This window comes from Dendrobates tinctorius, unplaced genomic scaffold (genome assembly GCF_039654945.1).
Source record: "Dendrobates tinctorius isolate UK_male_01 unplaced genomic scaffold, ASM3965494v1 ptg000231l, whole genome shotgun sequence".
Lineage (NCBI taxonomy): Eukaryota > Metazoa > Chordata > Amphibia > Anura > Dendrobatidae > Dendrobates > Dendrobates tinctorius.
In genome coordinates, this window is record NW_027361898.1 from 5,420,180 (window position 1) to 5,442,814 (window position 22,635).

General features: G+C 44.0%; 3 protein-coding genes across 6 annotated transcripts in view; 1 reads left to right on the forward strand and 2 right to left on the reverse strand.

Annotated features, from left to right (window-relative positions):
* LOC141059854 (uncharacterized) overlaps positions 1-7,786 on the reverse strand; it is a 23,997-nt gene extending 16,211 nt beyond the window's left edge. For both annotated transcript variants that reach the window (XM_073556023.1, XM_073556022.1), the window contains exons 1-3: positions 7,690-7,786; positions 5,703-5,963; positions 3,349-3,573 (exon numbers count right to left, since the gene is read on the reverse strand). In XM_073556023.1, the coding sequence (XP_073412124.1) occupies positions 3,349-3,573; positions 5,703-5,899 (422 nt within the window). In that variant the 5' untranslated portion in view covers positions 5,900-5,963; positions 7,690-7,786. The remainder of the gene's footprint in view (positions 1-3,348; positions 3,574-5,702; positions 5,964-7,689) is intronic.
* PAXX (PAXX non-homologous end joining factor) overlaps positions 1-12,554 on the forward strand; it is a 21,594-nt gene extending 9,040 nt beyond the window's left edge. The window contains exons 1-7 of one of the 2 annotated variants that reach the window (XM_073556028.1): positions 7,847-7,986; positions 8,752-8,812; positions 8,956-9,002; positions 10,837-11,027; positions 11,276-11,350; positions 11,435-11,528; positions 11,629-12,554. In XM_073556028.1, coding sequence (XP_073412129.1) covers positions 7,886-7,986; positions 8,752-8,812; positions 8,956-9,002; positions 10,837-11,027; positions 11,276-11,350; positions 11,435-11,528; positions 11,629-11,668 — 609 coding nt within the window. In that variant the 5' untranslated portion in view covers positions 7,847-7,885 and the 3' untranslated portion in view covers positions 11,669-12,554. Of the gene's footprint in view, positions 1-7,846; positions 7,987-8,751; positions 8,813-8,955; positions 9,003-10,836; positions 11,028-11,275; positions 11,351-11,434; positions 11,529-11,628 lie in introns of those variants that run through there. The other variant, XM_073556029.1, reaches the window with a different exon arrangement.
* Positions 12,479-22,635, reverse strand: part of CLIC3 (chloride intracellular channel 3) — a 15,910-nt gene continuing 5,753 nt past the window's right edge. The window contains exons 2-6 of one of the 2 annotated variants that reach the window (XM_073556026.1): positions 15,600-15,709; positions 14,543-14,668; positions 14,267-14,373; positions 13,862-14,037; positions 12,479-13,579 (exon numbers count right to left, since the gene is read on the reverse strand). In XM_073556026.1, the coding sequence (XP_073412127.1) occupies positions 13,418-13,579; positions 13,862-14,037; positions 14,267-14,373; positions 14,543-14,668; positions 15,600-15,709 (681 nt within the window). In that variant the 3' untranslated portion in view covers positions 12,479-13,417. The remainder of the gene's footprint in view (positions 13,580-13,861; positions 14,038-14,266; positions 14,374-14,542; positions 14,669-15,599; positions 15,710-22,635) is intronic. The other variant, XM_073556027.1, reaches the window with a different exon arrangement.

Sequence of the window (22,635 nt, forward strand, 5' to 3'; positions counted from 1 at the left end):
TATCCCTCAAGTACCCTCACTTGTCTTTCCTTCTTTTGAGGTCCATGCCGTCAGACTCTACACCCCCTTCTCCATGCAAGTGGTGGTGGTATATCGTCCTCCCGGCCCCTGCCATCAGTTCCTGGATCATTTTGCCACTTGGCTTCCACATTTTCTCTCCTGTGACATCCCTACCCTCATCATGGGCGACTTCAACATCCCCATTGCTCTTCCCCTCTCCCCATCTGCTACTCATCTTTAATCTATAACCTCCTCATTTGGCCTTTTGCAGCTTACTAATTCTCCAATGCATGAAGATGGAAACTCCCTCGACTTGGTCTTCTCTCGGCTTTGTGCAGTGGATGATTTTGCAAACTCCCCTCTCCCGCTCTCTGACCACAAACTTCTTTCATTCTCTATCAAGAACTGACAGGCTGCTCAGGTCACCCCCACTGTCCATACTTATAGAAACATACAGGCCATTAACACCCAGAAACTTATGAAGAACTTGCAGTCTTCATTGGCCCCTATCTCCTCCCTTTCATGTCCTGATCCTGCATTGAAGCATTACAATGAAACACTTCAAAGTGCCCTGGATGAATTTGCTCCTCCTATACATAGAACACCACAACACAAACGGCGACAACCCTGGCACACCCTGCAAACACGTTTCCTGCAGCGGTGCTCCAGGTGCGCCGAACGTCTGTGGAGAAAATCCGACTTACCCGAAGATTTCATCCATTATAAGTTTATGCTTCGAACATACAACACTGCCCTTCACCTCTCAAAACAAACCTATTTCAACACACTCATCACCTCACTGTCCAATAACTCTAAACGTCTCTTTGACACTTTTCATTCTCTACTCAACCCAAGAGTACAGGCCCCTACCACGGAGCTTCGAGCTGACGATCTGGCCAATTACTTCAAAGAAAAATTGACCAGATCCGACAGGAAATTATCTCCCAATCACCTCATACCATGCACTGTCCTCCCTCCCCCACTGCATCTAGCTCACTCTCTGACTTTGAACCAGTCACAGAAGAAGAAGTAAGCAGGCTCCTTGCATCTTCTCGCCCAACCACTTGCACCAGTGACCCATTTCCGTCACATCTACTCCAGACCCTTTCCCCTGCTGTCACCCCTCACCTAACTAAAATATTTAACCTCTCTCTCTCTTCTGGTATCTTTCCCTCCTCATTTAAGCATGCCATCATACATCCACTACTTAAAAAAACCATCCCTCGACCAAAACTGTGCCGCTAACTATAGACCTGTTTCTAATCTTCCCTTCATCTCTAAACTCCTGGAACGCCTGGTCCACTCCCGTTTTATCCGCTATCTCTCAGAAAACTCTCTTCTCGACCCTCTCCAATCCGGTTTCCGCTCTTTACATTCTACTGAAACTGCCCCTCACTAAAGTCTCTAATGATCTACTAACAGCTAAATCAAATGGTCATTACTCCATGCTAATTCTCTTGGATCTCTCTGCAGCATTCGACACGGTGGATCAACAGCTCCTCCTCACTATGCTCCGTTCCATTGGCCTCAAGGACACCGTTCTCTCCTGGTTCTCCTCCCATCTCTCTGACCGCTCCTTTACTGTATCTTTTGCTGGCTCCTCCTCCTCTCATCTTCCCCTTACTGTTGGTGTTCCTCAAGGATCAGTCCTAGGCCCCTTCCTCTTCTCTTTGTATACTGCCCCTATTGGTCAAACAATCAGTAGATTTGGTTTCCAGTACCATCTCTATGCTGACGACACCCAATTATACGCTTCTTCTCCTGACATCACGTCAGCCTTTCTAGAAAACACCGGCGATTGTCTAAACGCTGTGTCTAACATCATGTCCTCACCTCACTATATCTGAAACTGAACCTGTCAAAGACTGAACTCCTTGTGTTTCCCTCCCGCTACTAATGTACCTATACCCGACATTGCCATTTCCGTGTGTGGTTCTACTATTACTCCCAAGCAACATGCCCGCTGTCTTTGGGTCTTACTTGACTCTGAGCTTTCATTTGTCCCCCACATCCGATCACTGGCTCGCTCTTGTTATCTGCACCTCAAAAACATTTCTAGAATTCGACCTTTTCTTACCTTTGACTCTGCAAAAACTCTTACTGTTTCTCTTATTCATTCTCGTCTCGACTATTGTAACTCCCTTCTAATCGGTCTCCCGCTTGCCAAACTCTCCCCCCTCCAATCTGTCTTGAATGCAGCTGCCAGGATCATATTCCTCGCCAATCGTTACACCGATGCCTCTAGCTTGTGCCTGTCATTACACTGGCTACCCATCCACTCCAGAATCCAGTACAAACTTATTACCCTCACCCACAAAGCCCTCCATGGCTCACCACCACCCTACATCTCCTCCCTTGTTTCAGTATACCATCCTACCCGCGCCCTCCGTTCTGCTGATGACCTGAGGTTAGCATCCTCAATAATCAGAACCTCCCACTCCCGTCTTCAAGACTATACACGTGCTGCGCCAATTCTTTGGAATGCACTTCCCAGGTCAATACGATTAGTCCCCAATCCCCACAATTTTCAGCGTGCCCTGAAAACGCATTTATTCAGACTGGCCTATCGCCTCAACACATTAATCTAATCTATCCCTGTGTGGCACAGCCAAAAGTTTTTTACCATAACCAGGTTCCCCGCATCATGTTCCCACATGCTTTATGCATCTATTAGCCCTCTGCATGACTGTTACACACTTAACATTATGGCTGGTCCAAACAATCAGGGCAATTGTTACCACCCACCTTTCGTGTCTCCCCTTTTTTCCTCATAGATTGTAAGCTTGCGAGCAGGGCCCTCATTCCTCTTGGTATTTGTTATGATCTATGTGATTATTGTTATGCTGTAATGTCTATTATCTGTACAAGTCCCCTCTGAAATGTAAAGTGCTGCGGAATATATCAGCGCTATAGAAATAACATTTATTATTATTATTATTATGTGCTGGAAGGCAGCTGACTGACACTGAGCGATAGACAATTCTAGAAAAAGTCTAATAGTACTGTCCTGTTATGATCGCACTATAGAAGGAGATCGCCTTCACTTATCCTGGCATGACCCAATGGTGTAGTATACAAGGGGGTGGTTATGCAAGAGGGCATTCTGGTAGGAAGATGTTATCTCTTATTGTTCCCGCTCCACCCACTGGGAACCCCTCATTGATCTAAGAAACCCTGGACAGGTTACTCCAAAACTATAAATTTACTTTGGTCCAGCTCCATACCACTCATTAATATCACTGTATGGTCCATTCATGTCAGCACCACATGGTGGTATTATTGGTGCACGTTATGTATGTTGGCATTACTAAGCTCCACCCTGTAATATATGGATTGAATAAAACTTACCGAATATTAGCGGTGTGCAGGAATCGACACAGGGCAGCCAGGTACTGATCACACTGAGGATCCTTTATTAAAGCCTCCACCAATTCTTCACATTGACTCTGAACTTCGCCCATCAACAGGGCGACGCATTCCTGCACCTCGTCTGGCAACGGGGAGAGGAGCCGGGGCAAGAGCCTGTCCATGACTAGTGTCTTAATCGCTAGCTCTTCTGTCACCATTAGGGGCCTGCCAGAACAAGCAGACGATATGTTTGGATTTTAAAGAGTAACTCCACTCAGAATATATAATCTCCCTGTTTTTTTCCATAATAAGGGGCGGCAACCTCATGTAAAATCATCTAGGTTGGTTATAGCTCTATAGACTTTGATGGGCAATATATTATAAGTCGGAGGTTGAAACAGCTGGAGAACTTTGCCCACTTAAGGTGCCAGGTTCACATCTCATTGAAGACTTTCCCTCTTAGTTTCCATTGACAGGGAAAAAAAGTACTGCAAGAAGTGCAATTTATTTCATGAAGATGGTGTTCTGCCATGGCAGAGCCAGATAGACCCCAATATGAGTCAGTGGAGTCTGACAGGTGCTGCTGTTTTGCATAGAGCAAGGATCCGGCCCCGGGTTGCGATATCTGCGCAGAAAATCCACAGCGTAAAACAATACCAGCTAAGGAGATAAGGCTTCAATGCACATTGTGGACATTTTTTCCACGTAATTTGTGTGGTCCGGAATCATCCAATCCCCATGTTAAAAAAATAAACAATATATATATATATAAAAATATATATATTTGCAAATATGAACATTCAATTTCTGCATTGGTGTCAGTCTTGTGTGGAGAGATAATGAGGTGTGACAGCAGAAATTTAAGAAAATTTGGGGGGCATGTGGGCACCCCCATTATCCAGCACCTTTGGGGGCCCCCTCATCCAGCGCCTTTGGGCGCCCCCATTATCCAGCGCCTTTGGGTGCCCCCATCATCCAGCACCTTTGGGCACCCCATCATCCAGCACCATTGGGGGCCCCCATTATCCAGCACCTTTGGGCACCCCCTCATCCAGCGTCTTTGGGCGCCCCCATTATCCAGCACCTTTGGGGGGGGCATTATCCAGCACCTTTGGGCACTCCCATTATCCAGCGTCTTTGGGCACTCCCATTATCCAGCACCTTTGGGCACCCCCATTATCCAGCACCTCTGGGCACCCCCTCATCCAGCGTCTTTGGGCGCCCCCATTATCCAGCACCTTTGGGCACCCCCTCATCCAGCACCTTTGGGCACCCCCATTATCCAGCACCTTTGGGCGCCCCCATTATCCAGCACCTTTGGGCGCCCCCATTATCCAGCACCTTTGGGCGCCCCCATTATCCAGCACCTTTGGGGGGGGGCATTATCCAGCACCTTTGGGCACTCCCATTATCCAGCACCTTTGGGCACCCCCATTATCCAGCACCTCTGGGCACCCCCTCATCCAGCGTCTTTGGGCGCCCCCATTATCCAGCACCTTTGGGCACCCCCTCATCCAGCACCTTTGGGCACCCCCATTATCCAGCACCTTTGTGCACCCCCATTATCCAGCACCTCTGGGCACCCCCTCATCCAGCGTCTTTGGGCGCCCCCATTATCCAGCACCTTTGGGCACCCCCATTATCCAGCACCTTTGGGCGCCCCCTCATTAGTTGCAATTTTAGCAGTGAACTAAAATGTCGATGGGACAAATTTGCTGCCTACTCCTAGATAAACTGGGAGTGAGAATGGCAACTGTACGGGTTGTCAGCCAGCTTTCCTAGACTTCTGAATGGCAAACCTGCAAAATTAGGCAGGATAGCTGTTCAGTAATCTAGGAACGCTCAATGACAACCCTTAGAGGAGCAACAATGGAGATTATACTTGTTGTCAGAAATAAAAAATATAGAGATAAAGAAGCAAAAGATGAATCAGAGCAAAACAAGGAAGAATGGCCGTTCAGGAAGCTAGAAAAGCTCACTGACAACACTTATAGAAACAATAATGGAGGTCTAACTGGTTGTCACACAGCTTTCTCAGACTCCTGAATGGTACATTTACCTGCTACCGGTAGTTAAGAAATCAATTTCCTACAGGAACAGTTGGAGTCCTCACTACCATGCTATCATATATCTAAAGCAATACTTCCGAAATTCCCGTAATCTGACATTAATGGTAATAGATTACCAGATATTCCAGATTATGGGGGTAGAGGGATGTCTTTATTTTCTTCCTGGTTTTTCAGTTTGGTGAAATCCGCAATATGGCAGATTAGTAGAATTCCCTCTATTTGCCGTATAGCTGGGGCAGGTGTAATAAGCGGCACAGTATGGGCTGATGTGATGGGACTTCTTACCTGTGTCCTCCGTGCCCCCGGGCTGATGAGACGTTTTGTGGCTCTGCTGCACTTTTCCTTCCAAGATCAATGAGTTTTCCTTGAGCTTCTCCAATCAGCGGTGAGGACCGTCCTCCAGGAGGCAGGGAGCAGCCACCGGTTACTGCGTTCTCCACACACCCCAAATAGTGGGGCTGCCCTCCTCGTACCACCTCCATCTACTACCACAGGTGTCAATCATTATGGCTCCTAGACAGGTTGTCACCCAGCTTTCCCAGACTCCTGATTGACAAATATAAAAAAAAAGAGCAATACGCTTTAGGAAATTGTAAGATTGCTAAGTCGTGGTCTCATGAGAATCTAAAATCCGAACAGGCTGGATATTAACGCATCCACACTCACTATGCCCAGCTGCAAGTTTAGAAAATATTGCAGCAACAAAATTCTAATGCTAGGGATCTAGAAAAGCTGGGTGACCATCCTATGGGAAGAATATTACAATTTTATACCAGTTGTCATCCAGCTTTCCCAGACTCTTGCCTAGTTATACAGAGATATAACACCAAGGGATGCATCAGAGCAAAACTAGGCAGGATAGCCATGCTGGCTGGAATCTAGGAAAGCTCACTGACAACCCTAATGGGAGCAATAATGGATTATACTGGTTTTCAGCCAGCTTTCCCAGACTCCTGAATGGTAAACCTGTCTAATTAAACAGTGGGACAGAAAAAAAAGAGATATATCAGAGCAATACTAAGCAGGATAGCCATGCTGGGAATATAGGAAAGCTCAATGACAACCCTTATGGGAGCAATAACAAATTATACTGGTTGTCAGCCAGCTTTCCTAGTCTCCCGAATGGTAAGCCTGTCTTGTTAAACAGTGGTACAGCAAAAAAAGATATATCAGAACAAAACTAAGGAGGATAGCCATGCTAGAATCTAAGGCTGAGTGCACACATACATTTTTGCCCTGCGGATTTTTCCGCGCAGAATTGAAGAAATCCGCAGGTTTTTGTGCGGTTTCCCCCCTGCGGATTTGGAGAATGGAGCAGGTGGAAAACCGCACAAAAGAAGTAACATGCTGCGGATTTTGCACCGCAGGAAAACCGCGCGGAAAAATCTGCAGCGTCTGCACAGCGGTTTTTTTCATTGATTTTAAGGCTACTGTACATCACAATGCGGATATGCAACGTTTCTGCTCGGTAAAATCCGCTGCAAATCTGCATCGTGTGCACACAGCCTAAGAAAGCTCAATGACAACCCTTATGGGAGCAAAATTTGAAGTTATTCTAGTTGTCAGACAGCTTTTCCAGACTCCTGAATGACAAACCTGCTAAGGTACAGGAAAAATATAAATATGAGCTATTATCAGAGCAAAACTAGGCAGGATACCCTCTCCAAAAATCCAGGAAATCTCAATTACACTAATGGTGGTTATTCTGGTTGTCAGACAGCTTTTCTAGACTCCTGAATGGTAAACCTATCTAGTTTAGAGATATAAAAGCAAGGAAACTAGGCAGGATAGCTGTGCAGGAATCCAGGAAAGCTCAATAACATCCTTCTGGTATCAATTATGGTGGCTGTACTAGTTGTCACCCAGCTTTCCCAGATTCCTGAATGTGACATCCGCCTACTCATAGGGAAAAAATGTGTAATTTTACTACAGAACATGAGGGGGATAAGCATGGATGTGATATGGCGTTTAGCAGGCATCGCGCCCCTGTCCTACTAATTACATGGGGACGATTACATGATATCAGCCAGGTGATAATTGACGGTCGGCTGATGTACAAGGAGGATCATCTGTGCCTGCCCCATCATCAGAAAAAAGCTTACAGAAATGCCAGCTCCTGCTGCAGGGATAACCCCACATAGATGATTGGGACTGATTAAAAGCTGCACAATTTTTTTACAAAAAAGTTTGGCAGATGTGAATGCAACCCTAGAGTATGAAAAGTCGCATGGCAAATGTGTGCGGGAAGGAGGGAAATAGACAGAAACCTCACCATCTGATCCATCACTGACCACAACCCCCATTCTCTAGAGACGGCCAGGGTCCCCCGCGATACAAAAGCTCCGCTGCCTTCCTAGTGTAATTACATCTCGTGACTAAAGGGTTAATCCTGCAGTCTCCTCCCAGGGCTGATCACTCCCATCATGGCCTCCCTCCTGCTGCAGGAAGTGATCCTGTAGTCAGTCACCATGGCCGCAGAGGCCTGGTCCTCCCTGTGCGGTGTGAGCCATGCTGGCCAGCGGTACCTGTGCCTGAGCAAGATCCAGCCTGGCACCAGCACCAGGATCCAGTGAGTGACCTCCACACAGGGGGGCGGCCAGAAGAGGGAGGAAGGGGTACAGATGGTTAACTATTGCTGCCCCAAGTCCTTGCCGAAAAAAAAGCACAAAGAGTTAAGTCGGGGATATCCCTGGCACCCACATACAATGTATAGAAGTTCTAGTGTAGGTGACTTTTACCGCACAACAAAAACAACAACAAAGAATAGGAAGAACTAAAAAAATTATGGCTCACCGAAGAAAAGGAGGAATAAAGCGAAAGAACAAAAAATGAAGTGGATATTATGGGGTTAAAAATCGACTGCATAAGGGCACCCCAGCTCCTTATCATGTCAGTGTTTGTGTGTATGTAATATATATATATATATATATATATATATGTGTGTGTCTGTACGTATTGATAGGTAACTGGATCGAGGGGTCTCAATCAAAGGGTTAGACAGCCAGGAGTTGATGGTGTAGGAGTAGTACGGTACGACCTAGGCTGTCCCATGCCCTGCCGCTGGCATTAGTCACCTGTGATGTGACGGTCTGTAGTATAGCGCAGATTGCAAGGCGTCTGTAGGGCAGTGCTGCCTGAGGAGAAAATATAGAAAAGAGCAAGGTGCAACCTCTGCCCAGTGTTTGGGCACCCTCCTGTGTGAGGTATAGTTATCCCCACACTATATGGCCATATGACGGTGCTGGGCACCACCAGGTGCCTCTGTCCTGTGTGCGGCCATTAAATGTATAGTGTATATCTGCAGACGTTATGTAATCTTCTCCTCTCTGCACAGCGTGACTAACGCCAATGAAGTGTGGAGGACGGACCCCCTAGAGGAGGCTCTGGAGGACTGGGTAAGGTGGACGTATTTCACCCATTCTATTACCCCATGTTGGTCACGTGGCACAGGTGACATCCCTGTCCTCCAGTAATGAAGTCATCGTGGAACACTCGAGTGGTATCCCACTTTTCTTCACATGTGACTTCTGTATTCCAGGACGTGGTCCGTAATGTAACATCTCACGATCTGGTGGAGAACTTGAGGTAAGTTCTTATTAACCATTAGCTAAAGCACCTGAGAAGACAATGGGGTACAGTGGTGGTATTTCTTGAGTGGGTGGTTGGCACAGTCTTGGTGGTAGTACTTTATTGAGGTTTGTTAGTTACCACAGTCTTGGTGATAGTACGGCATTTGGGTTTGTTGTCACGGTCTTGGTGGTAATGCTATATGGGGGCATGGTATTTAGCACAGTCTTGGTGGCAGTTCTGTATTAGGGCTCAGCAGTTGCCACAGCAGTCTGGATGGTAGTACATTACTAAGGTTTAGTGGTTGGCACAGTCTTGGAAGTAGTACAGTACTGAAATTTGGTGGTTGGCACAGTCTTGATGGTAGGGCACTGTAATTCGGTGATTGGCATGGTCTTGGTGATAGTACTGTTTTGGGGCTCTGTAGTTGGCACAGTTTTAATAGTACTGTATTGGGGTTTGGTGGTTGGCACAGTCTTGGTAATAGTGCTGTATTGGGGCATTGGTGGTTGGTACAGTTTGTAGTATGGTAGTGGAATTTGATGATTAGTGGTAGAACTGTATTGGGGTTTGGTAGTTGGCCCAAATTTGGTGGTAGTACTGTATTGATGCTTGGTAGTTGGCACAGATTTGGTGGTAGTGCTGTATTGATGCTTGGTAGTTGGCACAGATTTGGTGGTAGTACTGTATTGATGCTTGGTAGTTGGCCCAAATTTGGTGGTAGTACTGTATTGATGCTTGGTAGTTGGCACAGATTTGGTGGTAGTACTGTATTGATGCTTGGTAGTTGGCACAGATTTGGTGGTAGTACTGTATTGATGCTTGGTAGTTGGCACAGATTTGGTGGTAGTACTGTATTGATGCTTGGTAGTTGGCACAGATTTGGTGGTAGTACTGTATTGATGCTTGGTAGTTGGCACAGATTTGGTGGTAGTACTGTATTGATGCTTGGCAGTTGGCACAGATTTGGTGGTAGTACTGAATTGATGCTTGGCAGTTGGCACAGATTTGGTGGTAGTACTGTATTGATGCTTGGTAGTTGGCACAGATTTGGTGGTAGTACTGTATTGATGCTTGGTAGTTGGCACAGATTTGGTGGTAGTACTGAATTGATGCTTGGTAGTTGGCACAGATTTGGTGGTAGTACTGTATTGATGCTTGGTAGTTGGCACAGATTTGGTGGTAGTACTGTATTGATGCTTGGTAGTTGGCACAGATTTGGTGGTAGTACTGTATTGATGCTTGGTAGTTGGCACAGATTTGGTGGTAGTACTGTATTGATGCTTGGTAGTTGGCACAGATTTGGTGGTAGTACTGAATTGATGCTTGGTAGTTGGCACAGATTTGGTGGTAGTACTGTATTGATGCTTGGTAGTTGGCACAGATTTGGTGGTAGTACTGAATTGATGCTTGGTAGTTGGCACAGATTTGGTGGTAGTACTGTATTGATGCTTGGTAGTTGGCACAGATTTGGTGGTAGTACTGTATTGATGCTTGGTAGTTGGCACAGATTTGGTGGTAGTACTGTATTGATGCTTGGTGGTTGACCGTGTTTTGGCCAGTTGGTAGGAACTTTTTCTCTTGGGTCTCTGTGACTGGCACAGTATTTCTGTGAGCCGAACTTCATGGGTTTCGGACCTCTTGTTTTGTGGATTTGGAGTCTGAAACAGCTGTAAAACACTGAGAATAATTTAATATGGAAGGAATTCAGGCATCCATGTAGTTTTCTTATCTATGACAATTTTTGTATTATGGGTCCCCAACTTATGGCCCTAAATATGAAATTGCCAGAGGTGTAATTGTGCCCTGTGAAAAATGATATATTTCCCCCATATTTTATGTCTTCATGCAGGGAGAAGTTCCAGAGGAGCGCTCCGGTTCTGGACCTTCAGGGCAGCATTGCAAACATGTCCTTCCAGGTGGATTCTGAGAAGGTTTCTCTGGACCTCTTAAAGGCTCCGGTCTCTGAGGCGCGAGCCCTGGTGCAGGAGGTGTTATTTGACTTGTCAGATCGTGTGACAAGTTTGGAGGGGCTTCTTAAAGGTATAGATAGATCTGTCTACTACACTCATAGCCGGAGCTGCATTCCTCATTCTGCTAGGTTCTTATTTACCTTCCAGCTGAGGTATGTCAGAGTGCGCCCCCTGCTGATCCAGAGTCCATATAGAGACTGATTTGATGGTGTGTTCTCTAAAAGGTGCACTATTTACACCAGAAGTATGAATGCTGCTCTGGAGTAAAAGCTGTGATGTCATTTAGTATTTGTAAACTCCATTTTTTTTTTTTTTTAGAGCAAGTGGACAGCGCTGCTACAGCAGTCAGCCCAGTTAAGCAATCTCAGAAGAACAATCAGCTCCTTATTCCAGGTGGGTGAATATCTGGTAAAATGTATATATTTTTGGATAAATGCCAGACAAGTTTTTTTTTAATTATTTTATTTGTGTTCACAGATCTTAATGCTCGAAAGAAAGGTTATGGGGGGTCCTCATCACAGGTGAAGAAGAGGCGTCCTGGGGAGTCGCTCATCAATCCTGGCTGTAAAAGGTACCCCCCCATTCTTTAAACTGCAGGCTGTATTCAGTGAAAACAGATTTGGACTTCACCTTATATTGAATAATAATACTATTGTGATATCTCTTTGTAGGAAAAAGGCAGCCAAGGGGGTCGACTTTGATGAATCCTGAGGACTTCATAGAGGAGGATGACACCATGTTAGGCTGACGGCAACCATTTTGTGAACGCCTGCAGAATGTGGCCTCTCTATGCGAAAAAAACCCCCTGTTATTCGAAGAAATGAAAATGTGGCATGGCGATGTATGATTGCTGGCGGCTCACAGGAAAATTGTGGTATTGCTGCAACCTGCGTGTTTTATTAGAGAAGATACAAGTCAAATGCAAGAACTTCAATATGGACGTCCCTGACACGTGAAGCATTAACGTTGTTATATTGCCTCATTTTTCCTTTATATGCTACAAAAAAATCACCATGGAGGTTTTGTATGAACACTTAAGTTAGCCATTGTAAATGTGCTGGTCATAACATTGAGCGGGTGTCACATAATTGTCATGACATACAGGTAAATGTGAAGAAGTTACTATGGCTGCCGCAATGAAAAGGCTTTATGTCTTTTTCCAAATTGTGTGTAAAAATATGGCAAAATTGGAACAAGTGACATCATATTGTTAGATGCTGTTTTAGCCTACAAAATGGCCACTGTCCTTCTTGTGAGGAAACTCCACTACTGCAGTCACGAAATGGAGCTGTCCAGGGCAGCTAGTCACATTGCTTCTTTCATTTTATATGTTGTGCTAAAAAATGCTAGGTGCACTGTCATTGGTTACTATGGGTAGTCGCAGCAACTACATTTACTGGGGCCTAGTTTGTACTGGTATAGTCTGAATCACAATCAACAGCACCACCTACAGGTGGGTCCGTCATACTGCAATATTGGAAAATCGGAATTTACTCTTGGTCATTTTACGACTCAATCATGTGACTTTTTTTTAACTGTTTATTTACAATGATACATTTATCAAGCATAAAGTTTAAATAAATTCCATTAACATCAATACACAATTTTATTTTTTTGATGATTTTAGGGATATAGTTCAGTTGCAGCAGAGAAGCGTTTGAACAATTTTGCCCACCTTGGGATTCGTGACTCCTCTAAACTACCCTGAAATCTTACTCTCTTATATTGGGCTGCCATTAAATAACTTATACCTTCAGAAAGTAACGGCGGGGGCTGTGGTTTAGTGATGTCGGACATTTTGTAATTAGGGCCATCAGATTGCAGCCATTCATATTTTAGCCTCTTGTTGTTTCACTTCAACATAACAAGGCCACTGTGCATAAGCCACAAATTCAAGATGGCCCCTCGACGCGCGAGTAGGCCCCTCGACACACGAGTAGGTCGCCATTTTGACAAATTGGAATCTAACAACAAGAGAACTAAAATGGCTGCCAGTAATATTGTGCAGAAATACAACCTTAAAATATGTATTTTATGATCGATTTTATTAAAAAAAAAAAAAAAATTGCAATAATATGTCTTAGACACCTTTGTCTGAGCTATGCAGTTTGCTGTTCCTCTGTTTTTCCACCTGGAAGCGTAAGAATAAATGTAGAACTGGGAATTACCATTTCTCACGTGTCAGTGCTTGTTAGACAACATCTGACGGTATGGGGATCCGTTACACTGAAGAGGAGAATAATAGCGCTCAATTGTCAGACATTTTCAGGAGGAGTAACAGAGGAATGACACGATGGTGAACCTGGGAACACCTGTAATGGCCTCGGGCGACGTCAGCGTCCTGTAGGGTGTCGTAATGTCCTCACACATAATGATGGCTTAATGGCTGTTCAGTTCTACTTGGCGCAGATTAAGCAGCAGGGAAATTTTTTGTGTGTGGAAAGTGAAGTCCGTCCAGGTTTAGGGCATTTTCTTGACAACATCCCGGTAGAAGAGGATGATCTCCTGGGGGTTGGGGCAGGTGTACTTGAAAGCCTTAAGTTCCTCTGCATTTTGGCGATAGCGGGAGATTCCTTGAAGGTCTTTGGGGATCTCGAAATTGCGGTAATGCTTGCACACAATCTATGAGTAAGGAACATATTCAGTAATGAAGAAGCAAACTACATTTTATTATTATTACTGCGTTTCTTATTTGTGCTTGCTCTGGCGTTTTCAAGGCGACGATATGGACTTTGTCATATCATGTCCAATCATATGAAGAGCAAAGATCACATGACAGGAAGTCTATTAGGAACAAGTATGTTGATACAACCGTGGCAGCACCAGAGCAAGTACAAGTTTTACCTGATCTCAGCAGAAAAAAAAAAAAACTTAGCTAAAAACGTGTCCGGAAAGATCCCTTACATTGATGATGTGTAGTTTGGGCATCAGGTTGCAGTCAGGCAGGGTCAGGTTATCCCCGTCCAGGTACTTCCTCTTCGAGACAGTCATTTTAGGGTCACTGGACAGCTCGATGGGTAGGGGGTTCTGTAAGAACAGGTCTAACTTCAATAACGACCGTAACAAACTCTTCTGTAGATCTGGAAAAAAAAATGGTGGATGAACCCTTAACGGCATAGTTCAATGACAAAGTGGAGGTCTGAACACTGTTGATCTAAGAGAAAGTCAGATGGATGTGACCAAGCTGCATCACCGTACACTGCCACATAAATGAGGGTGGCGCTATATACCATGCATGTGATCCCTAAAAGTGGACCAAACACTTTAAAGAAGGGAACATCAATTTTTCTTGCTTATTGTGGTACTTACTGTCTTCTTGGGCAGGGCACTGGTTCTTGATGTACCCAGAGAATTTTTGGAAGACATCAATGCCTGCAGTGTTCGACTCCTTGTATTTGGGCATCATGCTCGGATAACTAGGAGAGGAGAGGTCATTAGCGCCATCTACAGGCTTCATACACTGCACACCTAGTGGTGATATCAGGCATAGCACACACCAACATCTACACAGACCCACAGGTCATCACACCATGTATAATAGCCCAATCTCATCATGTCCGAGCCCCAATACTACACCCATCTTACCAGGGAGGTGTCAGGTTCTCCTCCAGGAACTCTTCTATCTTGTTAACATCGGTTTTTACTTCATTGTTATAAATAAGGAATGGAGGTTGTGTTCCTGGAGCCAAATCCTTCAGCACATCTGAGGCCCTGAGTACAAGAGAGTAGGGGTTACTGTACTGTGTGAAATACGCTATAGGCAGTATTATAGCAGCATTTATAAGCCTGGTACACAGGGGATGGTATTATATTAATGTATTCTTGTACACATGGCACATGATAGTATTATAGTAGTTATATTCTTGTACATAGCAGTATTATAGTAGTTATATTCTTGTACATAGGGACAGTATTATAGTAGTTATATTCTTGTACATAGGGACAGTATTATAGTAGTTATATTCTTGCACATATGGCCAGTATTATAGTAGTTATATTCTTGTACATACGGCCAGTATTATAGTAGTTATATTCTTGTACATAGGGGCAGTATTATAGTAGTTATATTCTTGTATATAGGGGCAGTATTATAGTATTTATATTCTTGTACATAGGGTGCAGTATTATAGTAGTTATATTCTTGTATATAGGAGCAGTATAATAGTAGTTATATTCTTATACATAGGAGCAGTATTATAGTAGTTATATTCTTGTATATAGGGGTAGTATAATAGTATTTATATTCTTGTACATAGGTAGCAGTATTATAGTAGATATATTCTTGTATATAGGAGCAGTATTATAGTAGTTATATTCTTGTACATAGGAGCAGTATTATAGTAGTTATATTCTTGTACATAGGAGGCAGTATTATAGTAGTTATATTCTTGTACATAGGAGGCAGTATTATAGTAGTTATATTCTTTTACATAGGAGGCAGTATTATAGTAGTTATATTCTTGTACATAGGAGCAGTATTATAGTAGTTATATTCTTGTACATAGGAGCAGTATTATAGAAGTTATATTCTTGTACATAGGGGACAGTATTATAGTAGATATATTCTTGTATATAGGGGCAGTATTCTAGTAGTTATATTCTTGTACATAGGGGGCAGTGTTATAAATATTGCTGTCATCACCTTTTCATGTCCACCGTGTTCAGAGTGAAAGTACAACCTTTAAACATAAGGATCATGGCCAGACGCTGGGAGAAGGGATTTGCGCCAATACTTTCTCCATCTTCACTTGACTAGAACACGAACAGACATGGAGTGCATCATTAATATTAATTGTCGGGATCTCATCTGATCGCATATAACCACACAGTCAGATTTTTATGTGCGCATTTATAAAGGAGACTAATATGAAGCAGATCCTGTGCCCGCTCCTGTAATGTCTCTTATAAGATAGCCCAGTCCCACATACAGGAGGCATAGGATAAATCTTATTTCGTGCTCTGCTCTTAATCATAAAGATCACCTCTCACAGATTCCTGACATTTTTGCTTGTCGACATGTTTGAAGCTAAATTGAAATTCCACAAATAATTTCATGACAAAGAGCGGAGGAATTAGAAATATCCATGGGGGCAGGGTGCAGTATTGGGGGTGTAGACATAGTGTAATTATTAAGCCACAAGATGAATGCCTTCTTTACGCAAGTCCCACCCATGGGTGCTGGTCCCATTTCTGAGGCTAATGGGGGTCAGCGGCAGGATTTACTGGATAAACCAGATGGGTTGGTATCTGTAGGTCCTGGAACTGCCTAAGCGGCCTCACGGATGTCTTTAAAGGGAAGTGAAAAAGATTGAAGTCTGGAAGTAAAAGATACTGATCTTCAAGTTTCCTGGTCCCGAAAGTGAGACATTACCCATAGATCAGGGTAATACCAGTTTGTATTCACTAACCTTCACAGCTGCAGAACCTTTGCTTAGACAAATTGAGAAAACTGGAGAAAAGTGTTTAGAAATCTGCAACAAATTTTAGGGCAGATTAGCTTCACGCATCAGCTACAATCCAAAAATCTGTATACTAAACTCACTACACACAGATACATAAGATTCTGTCTGCAGCCACCACTAGGAGGAGCTCCCTGTATACAGAGATACATAAGATCCTGTCTGCAGCCACCACTAGGGGGAGCTCCCTGTATACAGAGATACATGACAAGATTCTGACAGCAGCCACCACTAGGGGGAGCTCCCTGTATACAGAGATACGTAAGATCCTGTCTGCAGCCACCACTAGGGGGAGCTCCCTGTATACAGAGATACATGATAAACTTCTGTCTGCAGCCACCACTAGGAGGAGCTCCCTGTATACAGAGATACATAAGATCCTGTCTGCAGCCACCACTAGGGGGAGCTCCCTGTATACAGAGATACATGACAAGATTCTGTCAGCAGCCACCACTAGGGGGAGCTCCCTGTATACAGAGATACGTAACATCCTGTCTGCAGCCACCACTAGGGGGAGCTCCCTGTATACAGAGATACATGATAAGCTTCTGTCTGCAGCCACCACTAGGAGGAGCTCCCTGTATACAGAGGTATATGATAAGGTTCTGTCTGCAGCCACCACTAGGGGGAGCTCCCTGTATACAGAGATACTTGACAAGATTCTGTCAGCAGCCACCACTAGGGGGAGCTCCCTGTATACAGAGATACGTAAGATCCTGTCTGCAGCCACCACTAGGGGGAGCTCCCTGTATACAGAAATACATGTTAAGATCCTGTCTGCAGCCACTACTAAGGTTAGCTCCCCGTATACAGAGATACATGAGAAGTTCCTGTCTGCAGTCACCACTAGGTGGAGCTCCCTGTATACAGAGATACATGATAAGCTTCTGTCTGCAGCCGCCACTAGGAGGAGCTCCCTGTATACAGAGATACATGATAAGATTCTGTGTGCAGCCACCACTAGGGGGAGCTCCCTGTATACAGAGATACATGACAAGATTCTGTCAGCAGCCACCACTAGGGGGAGCTCCCTGTATACAGAGATACGTAAGATCCTGTCTGCAGCCACCACTAGGGGGAGCTCCCTGTATACAGAGATACATGATAAGCTTCTGTCTGCAGCCACCACTAGGAGGAGCTCCCTGTATACAGAGATATGTAAGATCCTGTCTGCAGCCACCACTAGGGGGGGCTCCCTGTATACAGAGATACATGACAAGATTCTGTCAGCAGCCACCACTAGGGGGAGCTCCCTGTATACAGAGATACGTAAGATCCTGTCTGCAGCCACCACTAGGGGGAGCTCCCTGTATACAAAGATACATGATAAGCTTCTGACTGCAGCCACCACTAGGGGGAGCTCCCTGCATAAAGATAATAATTTCAGTGATAAGTCCACAGGGTTCTCCTTCTAATGGTGGAGAAGATTTGTAGACTTGTATCAGAAAAAATGTAGCTCTGCAGCGGATCCATAGGGTTTGTGCTGTATGGCCGTGTCTAGTGAATTTTTGGGTAATGGTATAGGATTTGTGAAATCAGGACCCTTCCTTTGGGGCTGTGGGATCCTAGCTCACTACAGTGAGGACAACGGGTTTCTAATTCACAAAGTATTTTCCAGGTGACTCATTTAATTAGTGGCGTCATTTTTAATTACTGCCTCCACACCCCATGCTGGCACCCAGGAGTGCGGGACCTGCCCTGGACTCATTGCGCCATGCACATTGTTACATAACAGACGTCTCCGGTGTCTTCATTTTGTTCACTTGGAAATCTGCCCCAAAGTTAATACCCAAATGACATTATTCCTAGGGCTGATCAACCATTGCAGTCTTAGAGCTCTTACATGCGCTTTTGTCCCTATGACAACTCTTACAGTTTTCTACTGCGACAATTCAGCTCCATCATAGGGAAGTGATGAGAATCCATACAAATAAAATAAATCAGATGGGACATTTACCATGTTGATTCCCATAAATGAGATTTGATACTCACACAATGTCCCTATGACAACATTAAATGTTGGAGAAGTGGAAGATCTGGCATAGATTTCAAACAAATGGTCACAAAAAAGAGCAAGATCTGACATACTTCTTGAGGATTAGGGCAATTTATATAAGGGAATATTTATAAATGTCGTCCCAAAGGCAGAAATTTCTATAAAGGACGAGTTCATCATATATTGCCCATCTGGATTTTCAGCTTTTGGGAGCAGAAGAGAAAATATATTACAGTAAATCCAGCAGATCCTCCACTATCTGTCTTATACCAGACAGTTCTGCACCTACACACGTGGTCAAAATTGTTGGTACCCCTCGTTTAATGACAGAAAAACCCACAATGGTGACAGAAATAACTTGAATCTGACAAAAGTAATAATAAATAAAAAATCTATGAAAATGAACAAATGAAAGTCAGACATTGCTTTTCAACCATGCTTCCACAGAATTTTAAAAAAAAATAAAACTCATGAAATAGGCCTGGACAGACATGATGGCACCTTAACTTAATATTTTGTTGCACAATCTTTTGAGGCAATCACTGCAATCAAATGATTCCTGTAACTGTCAATGAGACTACTGCTCCTCTCTACAGGTATTCTGGCCCACTCCTCAAGAGCAAACTGCTCCAGTTGTCTCGTGTTTGAAGGTTGCCTTTACCAGACAGCATGTTTCTACTCTTTCCAAAGATGCTCAATTGGATTTAGGTCAGGGCTAATAGAAGGTCACTTCAGAATAGTCCAATGTTTTCCTCTTAGCCATTCGTGGGTGTTTTTAGCTGTGTGTTTTGGGTCATTGCAAGACCCATGACCTGCGACTGATACCAAGCTTTCTGACACTGGGCAGCACATTTCTCTAGCATCCCTTGATAGTCTTGAGATTTCATTGTACCCTGCACAGATTCTAGACATCCTGTGCCAGAATGCAGCAAAGCAGCCCCAGAACAAAACATAGCCTCCTCCATGTTTCACAGTAGGGACAATGTTCTTTTCTTGATATGCTTCATTTTTCCGTCTGTGATTATAGAACTGATGTGCCTTGCCAAAAAGTTCCATTTTTGTCTCATCTGTCCATAGGACATTCTCCCAGGTGCTTTGTGGCTTGTCAACATGTAGTTTGGAAAAATTCCAGTCTGGCTTTTTTATGATTTTTTTTCAACATTGGTGTCCTCCTTGGTCGTCTCCCATGAAGTCCACTTTGGCTCATGCAACGACGGATAGTGCGATCTGACACTGATGTTCCTTGAGCTTGAAATTCACCTTTAATCTGTTTAGAAGTTTTTCTGGGCTCTTTTGTTACCATTCGTATTACCCTTCTCTTTGAATTTTCCTCCTGTGGCCACATTCAGGGAGGTTGGCTACAGTCCCATTGAGCTTAAATTTCTGAATAATATGTGCAACTGTAGTTACAGGAACATCAAGCTGCTTGGAGATGGTCTTATAACTTTTACTTTTAACACGTTTGTCTGTAATTTTCATTCTAATCTCCTGAGACAACTGTTTCCTTCACTTCCTCTGGTCCATGTTGAATGTGATGCACACCATGTCACCAAACAGCACAGTGAGTATCTGTAGCCCTCTATAAAGGCCACTCACTGATTCCAAGATTGTAGACACCTGTGATGCTAATTAGTGGACACACTGCAATTTAACATGTCCCTTTTGTCACATTATTTTCAGGGGTACCATCAGTTCTGTCAAGGCCTATTTCATGAGTTTTATTAATTTTTTTTTTTTATTCTGTGGAAGCATGGTTGAAAAGCAATGTCTGACTTTCATTTGTTCATTTTCATAGATTTTTTATTTAATATTACTTTTGTCAGATTCAAGTTATTTTTGTGACCATTGTTTGTTTTTCTGTCATTAGACGAGGGGTGCCAACAATTTTGACCACGTGTGTATGACAACTCTGCCTGCACAAGATGCTACTGTATGGCTGAACATTCTTTCACATTCCCTATAGTCAGTGCAGGGAGGAAACCTATGAAATGATACTGTATGTAGGTCCTCTATAAAGGGAACTGGATAGACCAGTTGTCCAGATTTAGTCTATTGCTAGAGATCTGGCAGCTCTCTACACTGCAGAGCATCATTTACATGTGACAGCAGACATCACACCTGTAACCTAAACACAAATAACAGGTGACCAGAATACAGGAAATGAACTAATTAACAGAAACCCAAACTTGTTACCAAAACTTTGAAGTTAGGGAAGTCACAGTGCAGATGAAAACTAGTAAATACAGTTATATTCTTGTGCATAGGGAGCAGTATTATAGTAGCTATATTCTTGTGCATAGGGGGTAGTATTATAGTAGTTATATTCTTGTACATAGGAGGCAGTATTATATTAGTTATATTCTTGTTCATAGGAGCAGTATTATAGTAGTTATATTCTTGTACATAGGAGCAGTATTATAGTAGTTATTTTCTTGTGCATAGGCCAGTATTATAGTAGTTATATTATTGCACATGGGAGCAGTGTTATGGTAGTTATACTCTTGTACATAGGGGCAGTATTATAGTAGTTATATTATTGCACATAGGAGCAGTATTATGACAGTTACCGTATATACTCGAGTATAAGCCGACCCGAGTATAAGCCAAGGCCCCTAATTTTGCCACATTAAACTGGGAAAACTTATTGACTCAAGTATAAGCCTAGGGTGGAAAATGCAGCAGCTACTGGTAAATTTCGAAAATATGAAAAAGCAATAAAAGTAAAATTAATTGAGACATCAGTAGGTTAAATGTTTTTGAATATCCATATTGAATCAGGAGCCCCATATAATGCTCCATAAAGTTCATGATTGTCCCATAAGATGCTCCATACAAAATACGCCCCATATAATGCTGCACAAAGGTTAATAATGGCCCCATAAGATGCTCCATAGAATAAGATGCCCCATATGCTGCTCCATAAAGGTTATGGCCCCATAAGATGCTCCATAGAATAGGCCCCATATGCTGCTCCATAAAGGTTATGGCCCCATAAGATACTCCATAAAGATTATGGCCCCATATAATGCTCCATAAAGATTATGGCTCCATGAGATGCTCCATAGAATATGCCCCATATGCTGCTCCATAAAGGTTATGGCCCCATAAGATGCTCCATAGACTAATATGCCCCATATGCTGCTCCATAAAGGTTATGGCCCCATAAGATGCTCCAAAAAGGTTATGGCCCCATAAGATGCTCCATAGAATAGGCCCCATATAATGCTCCATAAAGGTTATGGCCCCATAAGATGCTCCATAGAATAATATACCCTATATGCTGCTTCAAAATGGTTATGGCCCCATAAGATGCTCCATAAAGGTTATGGCCCCATAAGATGCTCCATAATGATTATGTCCCCATATAATGCTCCATAAAGGTTATGGCTCCATAAGATGCTCCATAGAATATTCCCCATATGCTGCTCCATAATGGTTATGGCCCCATAAGATGCTCCATAGACTAATATGCCCCATATGCTGCTCCATAAAGGCTATGGCCCCATAAGATGCTCCATAGAGTAGGCCCCATATGCTGCTCCATAAAGGTTATAGCCCCATAAGATGCTCCATAACAATTATGGCCCCATTTAATGCTCCACAAATGTTATGGCCCCAAAAGATGCTCCATAGAATATGCCCCATATGCTGCTCCATAAAGGTTGCGGCCCCATATGCTGCTGCTGCGAATAAAAAAAATGACATACTCACCTCTTGTCGCTGGGAGCCAGGTGCCGATGTCCTGAGCAGACGGGGACACCGGCGTGCTATGGGGGCCAGGTGCCAGTGTCGCCGCTGGCTCAGGGCCCCAGCGCCTGTGATATTCACCTGTCCCCTTTCCACCGCTGCGCGCCGCTCTGTCTTCCGGGTCCTCTGTCAGTGACTGTTCAGGCAGATGGCACGCACTAACTATGTCATCGCGCACTCTGACCTGAGCGTCACAGCCAGAGGACGGGGCAGACAGAGTGGCGCACGGCGGTGGAACGGGGACAGGTGAATATCGCACTGCTCCCCCCATCCTCCCCACCCCCTCCTGGCGCGTCTCTGCAGCCCCTGCTTCTCCCATGGTCACTGGCGCCAACTCTTCCAGTGTTCAGCGGTCACGTGGTACCGCTTATTAAAGTCATGAATATGTGCATATTCATGACTTTAATGAGCGGTACCACGTGACCGCTGAACACAGGCGCCGGAGACCATAGGAGAAGCAGGGGCTGCAGAGACCA